The 26,076-nt window shown below is 44.0% G+C and overlaps 1 protein-coding gene across 2 annotated transcripts in view; it reads right to left on the reverse strand.

The window, feature by feature from the left end:
* LOC311089647 (uncharacterized protein) overlaps window positions 1-26,076 on the reverse strand; it is an 83,270-nt gene that overhangs the window by 31,978 nt on the left and 25,216 nt on the right. The window contains exons 1-4 of one of the 2 annotated variants that reach the window (XM_084124519.1): window positions 14,427-14,760; window positions 13,711-14,037; window positions 13,524-13,613; window positions 13,266-13,394 (exon numbers count right to left, since the gene is read on the reverse strand). In XM_084124519.1, the coding sequence (XP_083980645.1) occupies window positions 13,266-13,394; window positions 13,524-13,613; window positions 13,711-14,037; window positions 14,427-14,487 (607 nt within the window). In that variant the 5' untranslated portion in view covers window positions 14,488-14,760. Of the gene's footprint in view, window positions 1-13,265; window positions 13,614-13,710; window positions 14,038-14,426; window positions 14,761-26,076 lie in introns of those variants that run through there. The other variant, XM_084124518.1, reaches the window with a different exon arrangement.

Below are 26,076 nucleotides of genomic sequence, written 5' to 3' on the forward strand. Positions count from 1 at the left end.
CATCTGAACAAGGCTCTCATGTCACGGCCGTTCAGAATGCTCACGACCAGACACATCCTGGCGCAAATTCGCCCAGGCGACTGGTTTTTCTCAAAAGATCTAAAAGACGCTTACTTTCACATTCAAGTGAACCCCCACCACAGGCCATTCTTGAGATTCGCCTTCGAGGGGCAGACATACCAGTACACAGTCCTACTATTTGGACTGGCACTGGCACCTCGTACATTCACGAAGTGCATGGATGCAGCTCTCTCCCCCCTGAGACAGCGGGGCATGCGCATCCTGAACTACCTCGACGACTGGCTCATATTGACTCAGTCAGAGGCGGAGTCACATACTCACAGAGCCTGGCTCCTCAGACATCTGGAATGTCTAGGGCTCAGGGTCAATTTTGCCAAGAGTATTCTGTTGCCCAGCCAATGTATCACGTTCCTGGGAACAGTTCTCGACTCCGTACTTATGAGAGCATGGCCCACACCGGCCCGTGCTCTAACGATTCAGCAGCTCGCAGCATCGTTCACAGAGGGCTCTTATGTACCCCTCAGAACGTTTCAGAGGATCCTTGGCCTGATGGCCTCTGCATCATCAGTACTCCAACTCGGCCTACTGCGTATGCGTCCTCTTCAGCTGTGGCTAGCACCTCTGGTGCCACCCCACGCCTGGCACTCAGGCCACTTGATTATCAAGGTGGACCAGCGCTGTGTTCAAGCCCTGGCCCCTTGGAAAGACGCCAGCTGGTACCAGCAGGGCGTAAGCATGGGGGTGGTCTCAGAGAGGAGGGTGATTTCAACAGACGCTTCCAACTCGGGTTGGGGAGCTCTGTACGAGGGCAGGCCTGCCTCCGGCCTCTGGTCGAGCTCGGAGAAACGCCTACACATAAACTGCCTCGAAATGAGAGCAGTTTTTCTAGCCCTAAAAACCTTTCTCCCACACCTGGCTGGACACCACGTGTTGGTCCGAACGGACAATATGTCGGTGGTCTCTTACATAAATCGCCAGGGCGGCCTCAGGTCCCGCAACCTGTTTGCCATAGCCACGCAGCTCCTACTATGGGCTCACACCAACCTGCGCTCGCTCAGGGCAGCTCACGTGCCAGGCACGTTGAACACAGGAGCAGACATGCTCTCTCGGGGCAGAGTTCCCCCAGAGGAATGGTCTCTCCACCCTCAGACAGTTCTCCTGCTTTGGGAGGTCTTCGGGAAGGCAGAAGTAGATCTTTTTGCCTCAGAAGACAACTGTCACTGCCCAATCTTCTTTTCAAAGAACAGGGATGTGTTGGCCCACGACTGGCCCAACCTTCCTCTCTATGCGTTTCCTCCGGTCTCGATGCTCCCTCAGGTCATCGAACGGATCAGGAACACCAAAAGCGCGGTTCTCTTGGTGGCTCCTCTCTGGCGGACCCAGATTTGGTTCCCAGAGTTGATGCAACTGTCTGTAACAGACCCGTGGCCAATTCCACTGAGGTGCGACCTTCTGGCTCAGGCCAACAGGACAATCTGGCATCCCCGTCCCGACTTGTGGGTCCTACATGTATGGCCACTCAACGGGTACCCCAGGATCTCCCAGAGGGTGTCCTGAACACTATTATGGAGGCTAGAGCTCCGTCTACTAGACGCCTCTATCACCTTAAATGGTCAGTGTTCTCCAGCTGGTGTTTAGCTCGAAACCTCGACCCACACACTTGTGAGGTGCCAAAAGTGCTTTCTTTTCTGCAAGAGATGTTGGATGCGGGTCGCTCCCCCTCCACTCTCAAAGTGTACGTGGCAGCCATTGCTGCTTTTCACGTATTGGAAGCCGGAGCCTCCTTAGGTAAAAGCGACCTTATAGTTTGTTTCCTTAAGGGCGCCAGAAGGCTTAACCCGCCTCGGTCACCGTCTGTACCGGCCTGGGACCTTTCTCTGGTCCTGCGGGCTCTTAGGGGGCCTCCCTTTGAACCACTTCAGTCGGCAGATCTCAAGCCCCTCCCTCTGAAAACCGCCCTGCTTCTAGCACTGGCGTCAGTTAAAAGAGTAGGGGACTTGCAGGCGCTTTCTACTAGCGCTTCCTGTCTGGAGTTTGGCCCTAATGACTCCAAGGTCATTCTTAGGCCAAGACATGGATATGTGCCTAAGGTGCTCTCAACTCCGTTCAGAGCCCAGGTTATCTCTCTGTCAGCTCTTCCCTCCTCTGAAGAGGACAGTGATTCTCTCACGCTTTGCCCCGTCAGAGCTTTGAGAATTTATCTGGAGCATTCGGCCTCTTTCAGACAGTCTGAACAGCTCTTCGTTTGTTTCGGGGGCCGAACCAAGGGCCTTCCTGTTACTAAGCTCACGCTGTCCAGATGGGTAGTTGACGCCATTGCTCTGGCTTACACCTCACTGGGCCTCTCTTGTCCCATAGGTGTTAGAGCTCACTCCACGAGAGGTGTCGCCTCTTCGTGGGCTTGGTCGAGTGGTGTTCCTATTGAGGACATTTGTGCGGCGGCCGGCTGGTCTGTTCCGTCCACATTTGTGAGATTCTACAACCTAGATGTTCCTGCCCTGCAGGCACAAGTTCTTTCTGTTTAGACCCTAGCTCTGCGGACCCAGTCTGACTTTAGACCTGAACACGTGAGTGTTCCTATCCAGGACAATTGTGTGGCGGCCGGCTGGTCCGCTCCGTCCACATTTGTGAGTTTTTATAACTTAAATGACTCTGCTTTGCAGACACAAGTTTTTTCCATCTAGACCCTGGCTCTGTGGACCCAGACTAGTTTTGAAATTGGACACACGGCTGTCACTTTGAATTGTGGTTAAGTTAATCTGGCCCTTGGCCCAGATCTTAATTATTGGATAATCTCTGGGCCCGATGTTCGGTCTCGTTTATCCTGGCTATTCTGTAACTTCCCGGAACTTCTGGTGAGTCAGAGCGGCCAAAAGATTAATAGCACGGCATTTTAAATAGCGTTCCCACAGCGTTTGCAACGCAGTACGAGAGAACGTTCTCGTAAGGGAACGTACTTGGTTACTTACGTAACCTCGGTTCCCTTAGAGATAAGGGAACGAGTACTGCGTTGCCTTGCCGTGCTATTTCTCTTATGTCAGGTGTTTTTCGCTTCAGTCGATTATACCTGTCAAATGGCGGATTATTCTCTATATTTATATTCTACGGTCACGTGCAGTTTCGCGCGCTTGACAATGGCAGTGTGCCAAGCGCCCTGATTGGTTCGCGCGCCTCTGCCGATCCGCCATTGGTTCGTGCAGTTGCCCACAGCACAGCCTATCAGCTCGCTCGTGCGAGCCTGATGCTCTCGCCTGTGCTGCAGCAATGCGTTTTAAAATAAAGGCTTCAATATTCTCGAGAAAAGGAGTATTCCCACAGCGTTTGCAACGCAGTACTCGTTCCCTTATCTCTAAGGGAACCGAGGTTACGTAAGTAACCAAGTACGTTTTTGTCCATTTTAAGTTTTAATTTAAAATGTTTGCGATTTTAATAGCCATGTTATGTTACCACTTGCTTGAACAACTTAATCTATATATAAGTAATGCATTGATTAATATGTTGTTTAAATTGTTTAAACTTGAATACGTCTATTAAAGAGTGTATATGTGTAGGCTACAAAGAAAATTGCACCGGTGACAAAACTTTTTTTTAAATAAAAGTTGCTGAAAACTTCTGGATTTGAAATACAAATATTGTGTATGTGTTTGTGGTACAGCAGTGGATCAGTTATATGCACTGCAAACCCATCATATGTGAAAGCACTATAGCGTGTGCTGCTCCTGTACCACATACACATACCGCAACACGCAGCGCATATGCACTGCACACGGAGTATGTGTGAAACGGGCGCTCAGCGTAATAAATATTTCCTTTTTATATTTGACATAACTTATTCATAATTATTACTTTTGCTGGTTCTTTGTGACAGCTTTTAGGTGCTTTATTGGCATACGCGTCACCAGCGCATAACTGCACCCCCATCACCCCACAAGAACAACCCTGTTTATTAAGCAGGATTTGATGGCCGACACTTATAAAATGCAATTCAATATGGAAGTAATCCAAGTATTCAGAATACAGTACTCAGATTGAGTAACGTAACGGAATACGTTACAAATTACATTTTTGGGCATGTATTCTGTATTCTGTAACGGAATACATTTTGAAAGTATCCTACCCAACACTGGTCCCTAACATGTGGTGTCCCTCAGGGTTCAATCCTTGGTCCTCTTTTGTTTAATTTATACATGCTCCCGCTTTGCCAAATTATGAAGGACCATTCCATTAGTTACCATAGTTACGCAGATGACACACAGTTATACCTATCCTTGTCTCCCAATGAGTTTGCTCCCCTTGAATCCCTTTGTAAGAACTGATTTTCCTGTTAAAACAAAACGCACCCTGCAATAAAGCAGTAAAATGCACCCTGGACAGAAGATAGCAAAGACAGAGCACAGGACATCGCCTGTCCAAACTGTCCCTCTTCCTTATCTCTGCATCCCCCTCTCCCTCCTCTTCTCCCTCCTCAAGTTACTGAAAGTTCATTAAGAATGTCTATATATCACATATGGTGTATCTTGTGAATATGGTGTTTTTCCTTTACATGTTTGGTGTCATTTTAATGGTCGCAGTGCGATTGGTAAAATGGTCTTAATTTCATTGCAGTCATTGGTTTAATGAGAAAGATTGAGAACTTAGGAGAAGCCTGTATCTCCTCTCTGGCTGATATCTCTTTACAATATCTCAAGAAACCAGGTGCTACCCCCCTGGGGTACATGGATAGGAAAAAACAACTCTAAACAACATTTGTATAACCCCCTTCTGTACTGATCTGGTATTTAAGGCAAGGGGACAGAGCATACTTTGGGACTCTTATACCAGGATCATCCCCTAATGTCAGGAAAACATTACTTACTTTTAGAGTCATCTTTGAGTAAATTATGTTATGTATTTTCTGAATTGGCTTTTAATAATTTACTTCTGTAATTGGCATGATACATTTTTACCTGACAAATAAATGTTACATCTTGAATAATTCTGAAGTTTTAGAAATCATTCATTTTAGTAGATTAATGTGTAGTCTGGTGTTTCCGCAAATCTTTGTCCAGGATAGATCAAACTGAAGGCACTATGAATGGACCATGGGGCACATCTTAGGAAGACCTTCTGATTTCTGACTATCTCATGACTTAGCATGTTGTACGCTGCAAATATTATAAAAAATTACACCTATGGATCTGTAGTGCGCGACTTCATAGGGTAAAATGCTTGCACTGCACCCTCTGACTATTTCAGGACTGGCTAGTTTGTGATTGTGAGCACGCAGTCGCGACGTGACGTCTCAAAGCGACACTAGGTCCGTAATGAACGAATAATTGAAAGTATGGGATAATCAGAATAATCAAAGATCTAAATGAATTCATAACCAATATTTATGATTATTTTCTAATCAGAAATACGATCTAAATTTGATTATCATTTGAAATTGGAGTCAGATTACGCATAGAGCTAAAGTAATACTAAAACTAAGTTCCAATAAATTAAGTGAACTTCACTGGATCGCTGAAAAGACATACACGCATTAACCCCCTGAGGTCGGCTATCGCGCCGGCTCGTTTTTTTCCGTATGAGTGCAAATTTTTTTTTTAAAAAAAATATAAATTTTTATCTTATATGCTTGTGTTATACATCAATCGATCCTGTTTAGTGTGTATTTTTTTTTTGTGTATGCTCATAATAAAAACAAAGTGTTGTGCTTTTCGCCAAATAAAGAAAAATAAACATGATGCGAGTTCTGCCTACTCTCCGTCAGTGAAGTCAATTCTGAAACGCGTCCGAAAATGAACTGTAACTCAGCGAATACTCAGTCAAACAGGCATACAGTCACACAGGCATGAAGCTTGAATTCTCTTCTTTTAAATGAAGTAATTTTTATAAAAAACAAATATTCACAGTTTATGTAATATGTATGCAAAGAGAGAGATGTCAGTCGTTCTCATCTCAGCTAATTAAGTTTTAATGTGCTCCGCCCACGGAGAGCGCGCGCTATTCAAACACAAATGTGAGGCGATCCATACAAACCTGTGAAACGCCCACATCAGCTGGATAACACACACCGCGAGTTCACTTTCAGACTTATGTACTTTACGATGCTGTGAGGAATAATACTATCTTGATAATAATCCTGCAAAAATTTACCTCAGAAGTTCTGGAAGTATCATTTTGAGGAGCAAACGGATCCCGCTGAGGAATTAGGTCAGTTCTGTTTGCTTTGTTCTAATCGGAATGAATGAACGCAAAGATGCGTGCTGTTGTGGAGCTACTACAGCTGGCAAAATACTGTTTAAATATGAATCGCGTTTCTGTGTATGAATGAATGAACGAACGAACGCACAGATGCGTGCTGTTGTGGAGCTACTACAGCTGGCAAAAATACTGTTTAAATATGAATCGCGTTTCTATGAATGAATGAACGCACAGATGCGCGCTGTTGTGGAGCTACTACAGCTGGCAAAAATACTGTTTTAATATGAATCGCGAATACAAAGAAAGATTACACTGGAAATATTGTTACAATTTTAAATGTTGTTGTAATTGTATAACCTTTACAATGTAATTGTATAACCAAAAAAAAAAAAAATATATATATATATATATATATATTGTGACGAGTCTCTCTGGGCAGATCAGCGTCGCCCTGGCAACCAACGCACAACACCTGCACGTCCTCATCACGGGCTGATCGGTCACAGCTGCAGCCCGTCATTAAGCGGCTGTAAAAGCCGCCACTTCTCTCGCTTCGACAGACAACCCGTCTCATGCTGAACGTGCTGATACTAATCCTTTGTTTCTCGTCTAAACAGAAGGCAGCGAGTGACCGACAGCCCGACCGAGCACGCCTGGACACCCACCTTCACGAGCACGAGGACTTCACAAGAGCACCAGCCACGAAGACAGCGTTCACCTCATCTCACCGTTTTCACCCACTGTTGAAGTATTTGTCAATAAATCCACCCTCCGGGGCTACTTTTCACCGAGCGACCTTGTTGTGTGATTTCTCACCCGTGACATCTGGTGGAGAATGCGTGCAACTGCATGAGAAATCACACACAAGTGTTTGCAGTTCACCGCAGTAATATATTTTTTTTCCTCTCTTTCTGTTCATCACCCCAGCACCGATCGGCGCTCTCTCTCTTCGGATGGAGATGGACGAACTACTGCACCGCCTCACCGAAGTTAGCATCCGTCAGCAGCAGATAATGGAACATCTGGCCACTCGGCAGGGCAGAGCTGAAGAAGACATCGCTGCCCTTCATGCCCAGGCTGCCCAGCCGGTTCCACTACCTGATCCCCGAATGCGAGCGACCCGGCTTTTGCCCAAAATGACGGCTCACGACGATGTTGAGGCATTCCTACAAGTATTTGAAACCACTGCTAACCGTGAAGGATGGCCCATAGAAGACTGGGCTTCCGCGCTGGCACCCCTCCTCACTGGTGAAGCTCAACGAGCTTATTTTTCCCTTCCTCCCGCGATCACTGACGACTACAGAGAAGTGAAACGCGAGATCCTCGCCCGGCTGGGACTTTCCCCCATCTGTGCAGCGCAACAGTTTCACGAGTGGGATTTCAAAGTCCGGGTGCCAGCGCGAGCCCAGGCCGCTGATCTCGTCCGGTTGGCTCAACATTGGCTGCTGGACGGCGAACCCACCGCAGCTCAGGTAGTGGAACGAGTGGTCGTCGATCGCCTCCTCCGCGCCCTGCCCCGGTCCCATCGTCAGGCGGTGGGTATGAGGAACCCGGCTACCGTCCTTGCTTTGGTGGAGGCGATCGAGCTGGCGGATGCTGTCCACCAACGGGAGGCTGGAGAGAGAGCGCCGCCGTTTCCCCGGAGGGTGGTCCAGGAGCGACGCACGCCGGAGGGCACCTCACGCGCAGTTGGCAGACCGACAGTTCCGTCTACGATGGACGAGCCAATGCCGACCGCTGAACCCACGACACCACCGCGGACCTGGCTGGCGGGCTGCATCGTCCATCAGCGCGTTCCACCTGCGGCTCCAGAGGCGGACGTCAAGTTGAATGGCAAGCCTGTCCGGGCGCTTCTGGATTCGGGCAGCGCGGTCACCCTTGTCCAGGCACATCTGTGCCCTCCTCACCCTGGCCAGAAAAGTTACCTACCGATCACGTGTGTGCATGGAGACACCCAACAAGTTCCAGCTCACCGCGTGAACATCGCTACAGCCCATGGCGCCTGGCCCGTTGAAGCTGGATTAGTGAAAAACTTACCAGTCCCACTATTGCTTGGAAGAGATTGGCCGGGGTTTGACCGCCTGCTCGCTGCCGCCGCTCAGCCCGCCAGCCCGGAACGGAACTGTCGCCGCCGCCGTCGCCGGCCACAGGGACCCCGCCGCCGGCCGGCGCTGCTAGCTTCGGACAGCGGGAGAGATGGTGAGTCCCCCTCGTTAAATACTAACCTTTTCTATGATGTGTTCCAACAGGCCAGCGAGGGGGGCTCTTTTGCCAAAGACCAACGGGAGGACGATCGTCTGAAGCACTGTTGGAGTCAAGTTAGAGCCATCGATGGCGAAGACGTCCTCCCACGGCCCCATCCTCTCCCGCATTTTGTAGTCCGAAGCGGTCCGCTGTACTGCGTCGCCCAGCGAAGGGGGGAGGAGAAGGAACTTCTAGTCGTCCCTCGGACGAAGACAGAAACCATCCTCGAGTTAGCCCACTCACATCCGATGGCAGGCCACCTAGGAGCGGCTAACACCATCCAGCGGGTCCGGGATCGTTTCCACTGGCCAGGCCTGGAGGCCGACGTGAAAGGTTTCTGCAAAGCCTGCCCGACCTGCCAGCGCACGGCTCCCAGGACTCCTCCCCCCAGCCCGCTGATTCCCTTACCCATCATTGAGGTGCCCTTCGAGCGGATCGGAATGGATCTGGTGGGGCCGTTGCCTAAGTCTGCCCGAGGACACGAACACATCCTCGTCATCGTGGATTACGCCACCCGGTATCCAGAAGCAGTCCCCCTGCGGAAAGCCACAGCGAAAGCCATCGCCCAGGAGCTGTTTCTGTTGGCCAGCCGGGTCGGCATCCCGACTGAAATCCTGTCTGACCAGGGAACACCGTTCATGTCCCGGCTAATGGCTGACTTCTGCAGGCTGCTGGGGGTGAAACAGTTGAGGACAACTGTCTATCACCCGCAGACCGACGGACTCGTGGAACGTTTTAACCAAACCCTGAAACAGATGCTCCGAAGAGTAGCAGCGGAGGACAAGCGGGACTGGGACCTGATGATTCCTTACGTCCTCTTCGGCATCCGCGAGGTTCCTCAAGCCTCAACTGGTTTCACCCCCTTCGAGCTCCTGTTCGGCCGCCAGCCTCGGGGCCTGCTGGATGTCGCTCGGGAGGCCTGGGAGCAGCAGCCTGCCCCCCACCGCACGATCATCGAGCACGTAAAACAGATGAGGGAAAAGATAGACCGCGTCATGCCATTAGTCCGGGAGCACCTCAGCAAAGCACAGCAGGCCCAACAACGCCACTATAATCGGGCAGCCCAACCACGGGAATTCCAGCCGGGAGACAGGGTCATGGTCTTGGTCCCTACCTCCGCTTGTAAGTTCCTGGCATCGTGGCAAGGGCCGTACACCGTTCTGGAGAAGGTTGGACCAGTGACATACCGCGTACGCCAACCTGGAAGAAGACAAGCAGAACAGTTATATCACATCAACTTACTGAAGAAGTGGCAAGGGACCCGAGACCAGCTCGCCGCCCTCAGTCTCACCAATCCCGTGGTTGTCGACATGGATCCCCACCTGTCGGCTGCCCAGAAGACCGAGCTGCAGCACCTGGTCAGACAGTTTTCGGATGTGTTCTCCTCTAAGCCCGGGCAGACTAACGTCATCCACCACGACATCAGGACACCCCCTGGAGTAATCGTCAGGCAACGGCCCTACCGAGTCCCAGAAGCTCGTCGGCAGGCTATTGAGGAAGAAATACAGGAAATGCTGAAGTTGGGGGTAATCGAACCATCTCGCAGCCCATGGTCCAGCCCCATCGTGATGGTACCCAAGCCGGATGGCACCCTCCGCTTCTGCAATGACTTCCGCCGGCTAAACGAAGTCTCCGAATTCGACGGCTATCCCATGCCTCGGGTCGACGAGCTGCTAGACCGCCTGGGAAGGGCCCGGTACATCACAACCCTAGACCTCACCAAGGGATACTGGCAGGTACCACTTACCTCTTCTGCTAAACCAAAGACTGCTTTTTCTACCCCTAGTGGCCATTGGCAGTACCGGACCCTTCCCTTTGGCCTTCATGGGGCACCAGCAACCTTCCAGCGCATGATGGACATCATCCTGAGGCCCCACCAAGCGTATGCAGCTGCGTATTTGGATGACGTCGTGGTGCATTCCGAGGCATGGGATGAACATCTGGAACGTCTGCGGAGGGTGCTCTCGGAGCTCCGGCGGGCTGGACTAACCGCCAACCCCCGCAAATGCCACCTAGCACTATCCGAGGCGAAGTACCTGGGATTCCAGGTCGGCCGAGGCCTCATCCGCCCCCAAGAGAAAAAAGTGGAGGCCATACGCACCGCTCCAAAACCACAAACAAAGTCCCAGGTACGAGCCTTTTTGGGGTTGGCGGGGTACTATCGCTGTTTTATCCCCAACTTCTCCTCTTTAGCCGCCCCCCTGACAGACCTGACCAGGAAGGGGCAGCCCGAGAAGATCTGTTGGACGACAGCCGCAGAAGAAGCCTTCGCCCAACTCAAGACGGCACTTACAGCGTCTCCGGTACTCCGCGCCCCCGACTTCGGCTGCCCCTTCCTGCTGCAAACGGATGCTTCCGACACCGGACTGGGAGCCGTCCTGTCACAAGTCCAGGAAGGTGAGGAACATCCCATTCTCTACATCAGCAGAAAGTTGTCCCAGGCAGAGAAGAACTACGCCGCCGTCGAGAAGGAGGCCCTGGCTGTCAAGTGGGCAGTCCTGGAGCTGCGTTATTACCTCCTCGGCCGTAAGTTCACCCTGCTGACCGACCATGCTCCTCTCCAGTGGATGGCCCGGGCTAAAGATACCAATGCCAGGGTGACCCGCTGGTTCCTCGCGCTCCAGGACTTCCACTTCGAAGTGCGACATCGGGCCGGGGCCGCCAACGCCAACGCCGATGGGCTCTCACGGATGTGGACAGCTTTTTCAGGTCTGTCACGGGTCATTCCCCACCCACCCCTTATTTCACCCCTACTATCTCCTCTCGTTCCCAGGGCCAGAACGACGCTTAGGGGGGGGGAATGTGACGAGTCTCTCTGGGCAGATCAGCGTCGCCCTGGCAACCAACGCACAACACCTGCACGTCCTCATCACGGGCTGATCGGTCACAGCTGCAGCCCGTCATTAAGCGGCTGTAAAAGCCGCCACTTCTCTCGCTTCGACAGACAACCCGTCTCATGCTGAACGTGCTGATACTAATCCTTTGTTTCTCGTCTAAACAGAAGGCAGCGAGTGACCGACAGCCCGACCGAGCACGCCTGGACACCCACCTTCACGAGCACGAGGACTTCACAAGAGCACCAGCCACGAAGACAGCGTTCACCTCATCTCACCGTTTTCACCCACTGTTGAAGTATTTGTCAATAAATCCACCCTCCGGGGCTACTTTTCACCGAGCGACCTTGTTGTGTGATTTCTCACCCGTGACAATATATATATATATGTATATATATATATATAAGGATAGATGTAAACAAAATCTTAAAAGGTCATTATAAGCCTTCTCTTTAACCCTCTGGGGTCTGAGGGGTTTTTGGGGTCCTTGAGATGTTCTGACATGCCCTGACATTTGTGCTTTTTTCAGTTGCTTATAAACATATTAATGGCAAAGGTGTAAATTCACTCTATTTAGCACAAACAGGGCTACCATAATATGTGAACAACTTGCATGTACATGTTTGTATTTTTGATAGAATAATGTTTATGCATGGTTTTTTCAAAAACAAAAAACTAAAGTTTCTGAAATAAGACCATAAAACACATTCTAAATATATGTAAATAAGACTTTTGACTAATGGATGATGTTGCCTAGAATTTTTTCTTCAAAATTATGTGAAAATCATCCTGCCTAATCATTCACATAACACAATACATTGATTTAAATCTTGTAAAGCACTTTTTGTTTGGAAAGGCCATATGCGGGTGGGCGTGATTCACACCTTAGGAGACAATGGGGCCCGCATAATGAGGCTGCATATGTAATGAGCCTTTCATTCAGGTGTGTGACTGAGCCACAAGAATGCAAGGACAATATATAACTGGTTTGTTGTTTTTTCCACAAATTTTGCTTGCAAATTGTACAATATCCAAGGTAAACATTTCTAGTAATTGTGCAGTTAATTGTTCTCATACTGTATTTTCAGATTTGGAATATATTCTCTTCCCAAATGTGTCACTAATAAAGCATAATACAATTATTTAATTGTTATGATTATGTAAAGCACATTGGGCTACCGTTATGAGTATGAAATGGGCTATATCAATAAACCTGAACCTGAACCTAAATCAACAGCAAACAGATCAATGGAGAGAACACAGAGCAGAACGAGGTCACAGGCAGAAGTCAGGGCAGGCAGCAAAAGGCAAAGTCCAATAACCAATCCGGTTCAAGGCAGGCAGAGAACAAACAGAAGTCGGGGTACACAGTCCTAGGTCAGTAATCAGATCAGCAAACACAGAGATAAACGCTTGGAATTGAAAGCCGGGGCAATGCAATACTTCGCAGAGAACTGAAGAATGAAAGAGGTTTATATGGGTGTGTGTGAATGAGCTGCAGGTGTATGAGTCACAGGTGAATGAGATGATGAGTGCTGATGAGTCCCGGCAGTGAGTATGGGAAATGTAGTTTGTGAGGAAGTGATCATAGTCTATTGTGGAGCGCCGTCAGACTTCGTATTTCCGCTCAATTTCAGTTCGCTTCTGTACTCAGTCTGAGATAGTGACCTATCTCTCAGTTTTCCTCCGGCCTGAAAACAGCCGGCCAATCAGCGAACAGAGGGCGGGGCTGAGAGCCATGACGTAGACGCTGATTGTACCGTGGATGCGTAGATTTACTTCACATAATCTGCAAAAATCGTTCACAGCCATGTTCATGACCCATGTAGGAGGCCAATATTGGGAATTATAAGGTTGTTATGCAGTTTATGACTTTGACCACTAATATTTTACAACTCCAAAACGTATGAAGCCATCAGAAAGAGTAGAGCCAATCTGTGGAAGTTTTCACAAATCTGTCAGAAAAGAGTGTTTTCTCACCTGAATACTTGACAGTGTATCTGACTGAGATCTTGAGTTCATTTCCCTGAGTAAGCTGACATCTCCACTCTCTGTTGTCATCTTCATTCAGGAGTGTTGTAGTCAGAGTGATGATACAGGGATATTGATCTGATGAGAATAATATCTGATATCTGGAGTCTGTCTTCAGATCAACACCAGTCTGATTCACCCACAACAGCTTAAGTCTATCAAAACTGACCCAATAATTACAGGGGTACATATATGAATACAACTGACAGGAGAGAGTCACAGAGCGGCCTGGACTGATCTCAGTCTGTGAGGATGATGAAGATGAAGATGATGATGATGATGATGAAGACACTGAAACTGAACACAAGACACAAATCACAGACTCTTCAATCATCATCTGAGTTTAAAGGGAGAATCTTCCCTTTTTAAATTGACCACATAATCATAAACTTACCATGAAGAACATCCAGAAAAACATTAACATCAGGTCTTTGTCCTCTGTAATTCACATATTGTCTGCAGGTGTATAATCCATAATCTTCTCCTGTGACATTCTTGATGTTCAGAGAGCAGTCAGACTCCAGACTCAGTCTCTCATGTCTCTCTGAGTCTTTATTCTTTATCCCTTCAGTAATCAGTTTAACTGCTGAATCACTGTAATGTTTCTTGTAGGTCCATGTAGTAGATTTGCAGTCAGAAAGAGCTTTATTACAGGGCAGAGAGACATTTTCACCAGAACTGATGAACACAGAACGCCCTCCTCTGGTCACTCCACTGGTTCCTGAAACACAGTATATCTCAGTGATCATTATGGTATATATTAATAAGTGAAACATAAAACACACCAGCATAAAAAGCAGAAGTTTTAAATCATAGTATTTTTCCTGACTTAAAGCAAACAACACACTCTCCAGAATAAACTATTGGTCTTTATCAGAGAGCTGTTCAAATCACTGACACACTCTTAATATGAAGATAATTCTTCATCATCAGATGTTTGAGTGACACTATGTCCAGTATCAGGAATAATACAGTATGATCTGTGTGTATCAATACACAACTCTGAGATCACAACGTGAATGTGTGCAAGAATAAACTGAGCATGTTCAAATGAACTCTTTCCAGACTAATTCCACTAAATGTCTTTAGAGAAAATACAAATTTCTTTACCTGTGAGAAGTGAAGAGAGAATGATCAGTCCCAGCAGACACAGATCACACTTATCAGCCATTTTCTGTTTCTGTCAGTCCTCCTCTTAATTATAGTTACAGCTCTTTCTCTTCATTATATATAGATACAGCTCCTCCTTTAAACATCATCAGCTCCTCCTGTGGTTATTAACTTCCTCTCATCTGACCAACCAACCATCACTGCTGAAATAAACAAAGCCTAATGTTGCAGTGCATGATGGGAACCACCAATCAAAGCTCATCCATGTCTCCCAAAATAATCATTATTGCTAATATAGCGTATAACTGTTGAGCTGAGTGAACCTGAAGGTAGTGATGGTGAGATGAAGCTTCATGAAGCTTTAAAGCTTTCCAGCCTGATGTGTGTAAAAGTGGTTGATTTCTCCAGGTTTGGAATGCACACAGCGACACCTGCTGGTCAATGCTAATATCATGCAGAACAAATCCTCAGTGGTGTGTTATGGAAATTAATTTGACTTTATGCAGGGCTGCCAATGCTGAGAATCAGGCAATCGACACTTTTTACTCGCTCTCACGACACACATCCAGTTTCTCACACAGAGGAAAATCATGAAGCAAAGAGGACTGACACCGACAGACAAGGTTACTATTGATATGAAACACACTCTCAGCTCTCAGATTCTGTCCATTTTATCACAAAATTCAACAAATAAATGACGTGACAGATCGCTGTATCGCCTGAACCGATCATCTCTTACTCTTCACTACTAGTTAATAGCAAATAAACACGAATGAACAATAGGTGTGTTGAAAGATACAGTACAACTTACCGAAATGTAAATCCCTCATACATAATATCGATCAGTCAGTGTTTTTCACCCGCGGAAGAGCTCAATAACAGCTGGAGAACACTATAACCTACATGTGACGTTACATTTACCTCAGGAACATTAATGACCATAGCACGCTAGTTGACAAATTAGCTAGAGGAGTATTTTGCTAAATATGTGCACTATATTAAAATATTTTAACATTATAATAAAAACCCTATTATATTTCATTTGAGTTGTTATTTTTAACCTTTAATAATAATAAAAGCTGACAGGGCATTATATTAACAGCATTAGGTGAGATATTTTTATTTTTCTTGAGAAAAATGAACATATATCAGTAGGCTACCTAATATTTATCGAAATTAATCGATATTGAATTCAAATCAGATTCAAATCACAATAAAGTTGTTGAAAATTTGTGTCAAGCAATAATAAAAACAGTAACCTACAAGTTATTGTACCATGTAAACATTGTAATGATATTTTTAGTACTTTTAGAGCACAACAGAAACTTTCCATATCATATTCTTCTGATGACGACATTTTCACATTCAGATCGTTAATCAACTTTATTACGTGTTAGAAAGCAAAGGATTAACAGCTCGGATCAGTATGGTTTTCGACCAGGTAGATCCACCTTAGACACACTAATAAGATTAGAAACTGATGTAAAAAAGGCTCTAGCAATGAAAGAGGTGTTAGTGGCAGTATACTTTGACATCGAAAAAGCATACGATATGATGTGGAGAGAAGGATTGCTATTAAAGTTGCAAAGAATTGGAATTGAAGGAAGATTTTGTAATTGGGTTTTAAGTTTCTTATTTGGACGATCGACTCAAGTCAAGGTAGGCGATACATTATCTCAGATGGTGAACACCACAGTCCTGTATTATTTAACATAAGGGACTGTTCGTTTTTTATTTAAGTGGCCACCGGAGGAGTTTTGAGATCTGTTGTCAAAAAAGACATGACCCTCCCTTCGCCAGCAATAAATTTTTCTATGACCCTCCAAAATGATTGTGAAAAAAGGCATGACCCTCCCCGATAATTTATTGATTAGCCTACTTCTGTACTGGTTTGCGCTTGGCAAAGATGTTCAGATAGCCATTGTTTTTTTGTTTTTAAACCATAAACTCTTGCTTTCTCATCTTACTAGGGCTGTAACGATAGACCAAACCTACGATTCGGTTCGTATCACGATTTTTTATTTTAGATTTGAAAAAAATCATGTTTTTGGTGCTGATGCGGTGTGACTCGTTCAACATGTGGGTGGCGCTGCCAATAAAGCATCTAAAAGCTGTCACAAAGAACCGGCAAAAGTAATGATTATTAATATGTCAAATATAGCAAGGAGACATTTAAATTGTTTATTAATAAACAAGTGTTTTCTGTGTCGACTGCAAAGATGAAGTTGACGATGCGTCACGATCTTCTCAGTACGGTGACGCATTGCTGCCACATACATATTATTTTTTTTGCCCAATTATGTCGTAATAACGATATCTTATGTCGTTTTAACAACATCTTTTCTCGTAATAACGAGATCTTATGTCGTTTTAACGACATCTTTTCTCGTAATAACGAGATCTTATGTCGTTAAAACGACATCTTTTTCTCGTAATAACGAGATCTTATGTCGTTAAAACGACATCTTTTTTGCCCTTATAAGGACATGTGTCATGTACAAAATATGCCTTTATCCACATACAATTGAAAGCCTATCGCGCCTTTATCACTCATTCAAAAAGCTTAAGCAAATAGTAGTAGCCCCCATCATGCAAAATTAATCAATGAGGCCCTTTTTAAAAATATATTTTATATAGGCTAAGTTTTTTTTAATATGATATATTATATAGGCCTAATAAGATTTATTTTTGTTAATAGGCTATATCTTCATTACCTAGAGATATAATTAAACAAAAAGTATTCAAAACACATCTAACAGAACATAGCCTGAGTTGTTTATTTTTTACAACATTGTGTTCTTATTTTGTTTAATTAACGAAATGTCAATCTTCGTCTTTATAAGAAGATACAATAAAATACAAAAATCTTCAAGATGTATAACGGATTGTCACCTTATAAACAGTCCTTTTTTAATGGAATAATACAATACATATACTTATAATAAAGAAAACGCTTCAGTTATAAAGAATATGAACGCAATGCATTTAATTATACATTAAGCGTTTTCCTTCCCTTTATGATAAAGAAAATAGGTGGCTCTTAACGTGTCTTTCTATGGGAGGGTGGTATTGCGGTGCACAGCGAATATTCAATGCATTCAATGAAAATATTCAATGGTATTCAATGCAAAACAAAAATGAAAAATACAATTAGCCAATAAAATAAACAAATTATTGTGGCATTTATTAGCCCATAAACAATATTTATTTTAAAGTCTAAACGAATTTGTTTAAAGAAAAACACCAGCGTTGGGCGTTTATCTGTAGGCTAAGTGTTTCAGCCGCCCTTTTCAAACTGGCGCAACAAAATGCAACAGAATTTGATTAGTTAAACATGAAGAGGATTATCTGTCTGGCATGACCGCTCGCTCTAACGTTAACCTAGATAAATGTTTGCTATTATGAAGCGCATATCCAAGTGTTTGTGCGGAGTGTGGAGCGCGCACTATGACATGGATGAAGGCGCCGGTGCCATCACTCGCATTTTCCTATCAACAGTGGAAACAACTTAAAATACTCCATCATTTCTGGTCATACAGAACATAATAATACATCAGTCGCAACTACTTTTATTTGTGTAAACTCACAACAACAAGAAAACGGTGTGCCTTTGTAAAACAAAATAAAACGAACAGGGCGCGCTTTCATGATCTCTGTGAATTGGAGCGCGCCTCAAAAATGAACTGACAAACAGTGTATATAGACAAGCCTCACAGACATGAGAAATATAACTATAAAGTTAATAAAAAAATGTCCACCAACGAAAAAAAAATCCAATCGAAAGCAAATACGGCTACTATCTGATTAAGTAATCCTGTCCGTAATAAAGGCGCATCTAGGCTACATTACAGCGGAGATGTATGGAGATATGTTTGCAGGCAGCCTACACTGATTTAGAAAAGACTAGTTAATTAATAAACAATTAAAATGCTTCGTTATTTTTTTCAGATACATTTATTATATCATTAGCCTACTTTTGCTGGTGCTTTGCGGCAGGTTTTATGCATGCGCTTGAGCGCGGAATATAGGCTATAGCCTACATGCACCCAGGATTGAATATAAACGTGCGATTAGTCCTAATTGCTTAAATTAATGACTAGAAAAATCCTTTAGTCTATGGCAACTCTAATCAATAGCCTACATTTAATATTTGACATTATTTCATTAGTAATTAATATCCAGCTCGTCACATTTAATTAGCTGAGTTAGCATAATTAATGAACTAATAAAATAATAAAATAAAATTTTAATTAAGATACTAACCATATATTTCTATATAGCATTGCTTATTCCACCACACAAAGGACTGTTTATAAGGAGACAATCTGGTATACATGTGAAGATTGTAGGCTGTATCTTGAAGATTTTTGTATTGTATTGTATCTTCTGTTATAAAGGCGAAGATTGACATTTCGTTAATTAAGCAAAATAAGAACACAATGTTGTAAAATTTTCTTTTAGATGTGTTTTGACTACTTTTTGTTTAATTATATCTCTAGGTAATGAATGAAGATATAGCCTATTAACAAAAATAAATCTTATATATAATATATATAAAAAAAACTTACAGGCCTATTTAAAATATATTTTCAAAAAGAGCCTCATTGATTAATTTTGCATGATTGGGGGCTACTACTATTTGCTTAAGCTTTTTGAACGTGTGATAAAGGCGCGATAGGCTGTCAATTTTATGTGGATAAAGGCATATTTTGTACATGATAACACATGCCCTTATAAGGGCAAAAAAGGATGTCGTTTTAACGACATAACATCTCGTTATTACGAGAAAAAGATGCCGTTTTAACGACATAAGATCTCGTTATTACGAGAAAAAGATGTCGTTAAAACGACATAAGATCTCGTTATTACGAGAAAAGATGTCGTTAAAACGACATAAGATCTCGTTATTACGACATAATTGAGGGGAAAAATAATATGTATGTGGCAGCAATGCGTCACCGTATCTCAGAACGCGCCAGAGAGAAATGCACATTTCATAAGCAGAAAGCAGTCTGTTTTCCTTCGTTTTGAATTGTTCTGTTTAAAAGTAGACATTTCAAGCTTTCTATATATTTCTCAGGTCTGTGAGGCAAGTAGCATACCTTACGCTGAGTTTCGGTTCATTTATGAGACAAGAGTCCTGGGTAGGGTTGCACCAGCCGTTCGTAAGTTCTTTCTTAAATTGGAACGTAAAGTCCACACTAGAGGCTTAGTAACTACTAGCTAGTTTGTAACTAACTCTGAACTTTATTCCGTTGCACCATTTGTTCGTAAGGCAGAACGTAGCTAGTAGGTCGTAAGCTCTCCGTAAAGTAATGCGTAGTCGCATAATATGACGTTTAGCCTCGATGATCCAATAGCAGCCTTCAAATATGTGAGCAGATGTTGTGTTGAAATGCTGTGAATTTCAGATTATCCTTCATTCTTTTGCCTCACGTTACTAACGGTAAAAATAAGTTTCCATTAAATACGATACTTGATCATGAATAGCATAAGTGTTTTTGTAAATAACATTCAGAAACTGTATTTGAAATTAAATGAATAAGGATCAATAAATAAATATTGATACAAAAAACATAAGAAATTACGTTTAATGATTATGACTGATATTTGACATGCAACATGGACCGATGCACACAGCGGCGTGCTGTTTAGGATGGGTTCGTGTTAAAGATAGCCGCTAACAAAGTAATCTTTTCACATAATGTTCTCTCTCTTAAAATGTAAGCGAGTGTAAATGTCAGCATAATCATATATGTCTAAAGAATTGAAGTCTGTCAGGTAAAAGAAGAGCTTATTGATGAAGTTCAGTCTGTCTGATATTTTATTCCATCCGTTACTCCTGATCGGAGGCTGCCGTAAATATTTAGTTTATACGTAGAGTTACGCTTCAACTAAGTTTAATGGTGCAACGCAAAAATATTTAGAAGTACGTAAATCGTAACTTAGTGTCCATTTACGTCAAAACTAGGCTAAGTTATAACTTACGCACAGCTGGTGCAACCGGCCCCAGTTCACTCGCCCGCGCCTCCGTGTTATCTATTTTCTACTATATTTACTTCTTTATTTATTAAATCCAGATGAAACTGTTGTGTTTGTCTAACACAAATCAGAGTCGAGACAACGATGGGCAATTCTTCTTTTCTTTTTACTGTGTGATATCAGAATGAACAACTTTGTGAACACATATGTTTCTGCTTTCTTTTGGACAATTAACTGGCCAACCAAAATCTAACCCCGAGTTAATCTAGAGTGGCCAAGCAGTGCTTATTCCTGAGTTTACTCTGAGTGCATTCTACTCAATACACTACACTTCCTCCCCCCCTAGATAAGAAAATCTTAACAAACAATATTTCTCTGTTAGCAAAACTTTTTTTTCAAAAGGAACAAACTTATGCTACTGTATGACTATAATGTCCCACTCCGGGTTCCTTTTTATAAATCCAGACGGGTTGGTGGTTTCCGTACACGGGTAGGGTAACGTTTCTCTTCACAAGTTGGAGTTAGTGCTTGTGGCACTTCACTGGAAGATACAGTGCCATCTTGAAGTGTTGTTGTATCACTTCCACTGGAAACAGTATCAGTAGTGGTGAATGGAACACTCGAGGGAACACTTTCCAGAGGAACATTTGATCTTCTCAACTGATCAATGTGTCGTCTCCAGATAGTATCTGGTGCAATCTCAACTGTATATGAGAGTGGTCCTGTTCTTTCTTTGACCTTTGCAGGTGTCCATTTGTGATCTCCTCTGTAGTTCCTAGCAAGCACACTCTCTCCTATTTCCAACTCTCTCGTTTTTTCCCCTCCTTGTGATTGCTTTATCTGTCTGTCGTGTACGGTCCTCCTCAGATTAGGTTTCAACAAATCCAGCCTTGAACGTAAAGGTCTACCAAGGAACAACATGGCAGGTGTTCGATTTGTGGTGACATGAGTTGCATTTCGATATGCAAACAAGAAATTGTGTAGCTTCTGGTTCAGTGTGATCTTTTCACATGTCATGGCCCATAGTGCATTCTTCAAGCTTTGCACAAATCTCTCAGCTAAGCCATTTGTAGCTGGGTGGTAGGGCGCTGAGGTCACATGTTTGATTCCATTGTTCTTTAAGAAGATCTGGAACTCCTCAGATATAAACTGGGGACCATTGTCACTCACCAGCTGTTCTGGTACACCAGTTCTTGCAAAAAGTTCTCTCAGAACAGTCACAGTTCGCATCGACCACAACCAAGAATGTGGTGCCCATGAAAGGACCCGCAAAGTCAACATGGATCCTTTGCCACGGTAACGCTGGCCACTCCCAAGGATGTAGCGGGGCAGTCTTTGGCATCTTTTGCACATGTTGACATCCTGAACAATGCATGGCGAGCTGCTCGATCTGCTGATCTATTCCAGGCCACCATACGAAGCTTCTAGCAAGTGACTTCATCTTTACCACTCCTAGATGCCCAACATGAAGCTCCTCCAAGACTCGAGTTCGCAACTTAGGAGGTACAACAACTCTTAATCCCCACATGATGCAACCACCATCCAGAGTTAGTTCATCACGGCGCTGATAGAAATGTGTGAAACGAATCTTCTGCTCTGCATTCCAGCCAGACTGTATAGCTAAATATACCTGAGACAATGCAGGATCTCTCCTGGTTTCTCTCCGAATCATTTCGTCGGTAACAGGAGAACTCTCAAGCTGAGCAATTGTAAAAACATCCGAAGGTGTGCTTACGTTCTCTGTCTTTGAGTCACACCCATCCAATGGTAGACGTGATAGTCCATCAGCATTAGCATGTCTGTGTGTTCTTTTGAATTCAATCTGGTATCTATGTCCTCCAAGAAACAATGCCCACCTTTGCATCCGTGCTGCTGCTGTCAGTGGAACTCCTTTCTGAGGACTGAAGATGGAAATCAACGGCTGATGGTCTGTAACCAAGGTAAAGTTGTTTCCATACAGATACTGATTGAATCGTTTTACGCCCCATACCAGGCTCAAAGCTTCCCTATCAATCTGCGCATAGTTCTTCTCTGCCGCACTGAGGGAGCGTGATGCAAAAGCTATGGGGCGCTCCGTTCCATCACCCATCACATGCGACAGCACCGCCCCGATGCCGTATGGTGAGGCATCGCATGCCAACTTTAGTGGCTTGTGTGGGTCATAGTGAGTCAGAACTGTATCTGACATCACTAGTTTCTTTGCTTCCTGAAAAGCTTGCCTGCATTGCTTTGTCCACGTCCATTTCTTTCCTGCTTGTAACAGGGCATTTAGAGGATGGAGAACAGTAGATAGATTCGGCAAAAACCAGTTGTAGTAATTGACAAATCCAAGGAAGGACCTCAATTGTGAGACATCTTTCGGTTCTGGAGCCTCTGCAACAGCTCTTAGCTTGTCACTTGTGCAGACCATTCACATCAATTTTGTGTCCACAATTCGTGATGGTATTTTTGAAAAACTCACACTTGTCACGTCTTGCACGCAGTCCATACTCTTCCAATTTCTTTAAAACCCGTGCTAAGTTCTCCAAGTGACTACTGTCACTATCACCTGTGACAATGATGTCATCGAGGTAGCATTAGTAGTATTAACATATACCATGTGTCACTTTTGGGTTAATATTTGATTGATTTATGACCCCTTGTCACTCATGATTGACAGGGAATACATGTGTCGAAAACAGGGTCTCTGATTTACAGCGCCGAGCTGACTGGGGTTTGCGTCCTGATTGACATGTGAATACTCACACCTCACCATATGCCAATGAAGTTTTTATGATAGGGTCTTTCCTGGCATGTCTTTTCACACCTACGTCACTAACTACACCATGGATTAAATAAGGTTAGGGGTTGCTGTGTTAGACACAGAAGACATTCTGCATCTTTTCCTGTTACAATGGCTGCTCCGGGAACTCCTAAAACCCCTAGAAAGGTTATGTGTATTTCTCCAACAAGAGGACCTGTTGAAATGAGAGAGGAACTAACTTATGCACCAAGGAAAAAGCAAAATGTTAGCTTGACAAAGTTTCTTCATGAAGACATAGCTAATGTGAAAAGTGATTTCCCATTGTCTGGTAAACGTGTGTTGAGATATGCGTTTGACAAGGTGCTGCGTATTGTGAAACTCTACACTGCTGATGTTGGAGACGAATTTACATGTCATACTCCATGTCTGATTTTTCAAGACAAAGACTGGTTTCTGTTTTTCAACTACGTTTGGAGAGATTTGAACGACTGTGGTGATGATCCGTTATACGTCGCTGAGTGGGATGGATCAGCTCCTAACACAAGAATTCGGGTGGTCGGTGACCACAGTAAAAAGCTACCAGACGACTGTGTTTATATTTTTTGCTGTAACGACAAGACAAAGCTCAACGTACAGGCCTGGCCTATTCGAGAATCTGAGCATCACACGTGCTACGACATGAAATTTCTGTTTCAGTGGAGAGATGTTCGTATGCTTGACAATATATTTACAAGCATAAACAAGATGTTTAGATGGTGTGACATGTATGATCGTTACAGTTCTGTAAAGATGCAATTGTTTCACCCTGAGAAGGGTGTTACCAACCCCGAAGACCGCCTCTTAAGCCCACCCACATATTACAGTCATTAAAAACGTGTACGGATCGGTGCATTCGCAACATTCATTCACCATGTCTCACGGATCTACACCCGTCTACTGCTACAGCAACACCCCTGAGACTGCCCCAGCGATGCCTGATGACAATGCCACACTGCTGGAACCCCACCCACAAACCTATGACAACAGTTGGTTGGATAAATTTTGTATGGATCTAGGAAATCACAACCTGACCTTCCTTACAACTCCATACGGCAACACCGGTGCCATAGCTGGAGCTGCGGCCTTAGCCGGAATTGATGACACAGACAGTTGTATTCGTTCTGACGGGTTCAAAATCATAAAAGCGACTGTAGTTGTCCTTCTGGAACACGTTATCAACAAAAAGCTGAAAGAAATCTGTTTGGGTTGTGAAGTGGATCACCCCAGTCAGATTAGACATTCCTGTTTGTTTGAACCGGACCCCTATTTCTTTGATGCCTACTTTGATGAGCTGACGCGTAATCTGGTTAGACCAGACCTTAAGCACATCGTTGCTCAAGCATTGAGTCGTTGTGGTTTAAGGGTTCACCCCCAGAGGATTCAGGGGTCAGTGGATGCTATTTTACACGAGCTGCGTGACGAGGTTTTTATTGTTGAGAAGCTTCGTGAAGTCAGAGAGAAAGTTGTGGACAGCGGCAGTGAACAAATTGTCTATGACGCTGTGGACAGCTGGAAAGGTATTGTCCAAGTTGACTGTTTGTGACAACAGCATGGGGAACACTTGTTTTGCAACAGGACTGGCTAAGTGTCTACTTAAACAACGTATTAGATGTGAGATGACCACCTTGTTGTATAACAACATTAATGAATGTGCCAATGTATCGGTTACTGTAAACAGATGTGTTGTTGATGCCAAACGTTTTACAAACCTTAAGAAACAAATGTCTTTTGTAAGAAATGTGTCAAATGAATGGTCTGATATGATGCGATTATGTGTTAATGCTGGTGATCCAGTTTGTGTAACCATCAGAAAAGTTTTAGACCTGATGACTGAATGTGGTAGCTTTATTAGAATAGCTGATATATTATGCTTGTGTACATATGTATCAGATCTATGTGTGGACATGTTGACAAGAAACAATCAGACTGATGTTTGTGAAATTGTTGAAACGCTGGTTGATTATATTCTTGAGAAAAATATTGTGATGTGTATAAAATTTCTACACTACATCGATGCTGTATGATACCTTTTGTATCCTTTTAATGTTTAAGAAATAAAACCTGAATCACTTAAACCATCTGTGTTATTCTTTTGTGGAGCCTGAAGTGTCAATATGTCAGAAGAAATGAAAAAGATTTATTACACACCTTCTAACCCTGGTTCTTTAGGGGGTAAAAAACGTTTAAAAGAAGGTGTTTTAAAAGAGACGGGGATCCGTTTAACCGATAAAGAAGTTTCAGATTGGCTCGCTGGCGAGGATGCATACACTACGCAGAAGTGCACCGCTAAAATATAAAAGGAATCGGGTTTTTGTCTATGGTATTGATATGCAGTTCCAAGCCGATCTAGTAGATATGTCTGCATATGCCAAGGTAAATGACAACAACCACTTTCTGTTGACATGCATCGATTTGTTTAGTAAGTACGCATGGACACGTGTATTAAAAAACAAGAGTGGTGTAGAGGTCTCTAAAGCTTTTGAATCCATACTGAAAGAGGGTTGCGTACCACAGAAATTACAGACAGATAAAGGAAAGTATTTTTTTAACAAACACTTTCAAAATGTGACAAAAAAGTACAATATTAACCATTTTGCAACAGACACAGAATTAAAGGCTTGTGTTATCGAGCGGTTTAATAGAACCTTAAAAGGAAGAATGTGGAGATATTTAACAGCTATAAACTCCAAACATTACATCGACATACTTCAAGACATTACACAAGGATACAATGTGAGCTATCACAGAAGCATCAAGATGAGACCGATTGATGTGCGTGTAGAAAACGAATCTGTGGTGCTACATAACCTATATGGAGATACCAAACCACGCAATGTTGCCCCCATATTTAAATACAAGATTGGTGACGTGGTTCGAATTTCTAAA

The sequence above is a fragment of the Abramis brama genome (genome assembly GCF_963993115.1).
Source record: "Abramis brama genome assembly, chromosome: 1".
NCBI lineage: Eukaryota > Metazoa > Chordata > Actinopteri > Cypriniformes > Leuciscidae > Abramis > Abramis brama.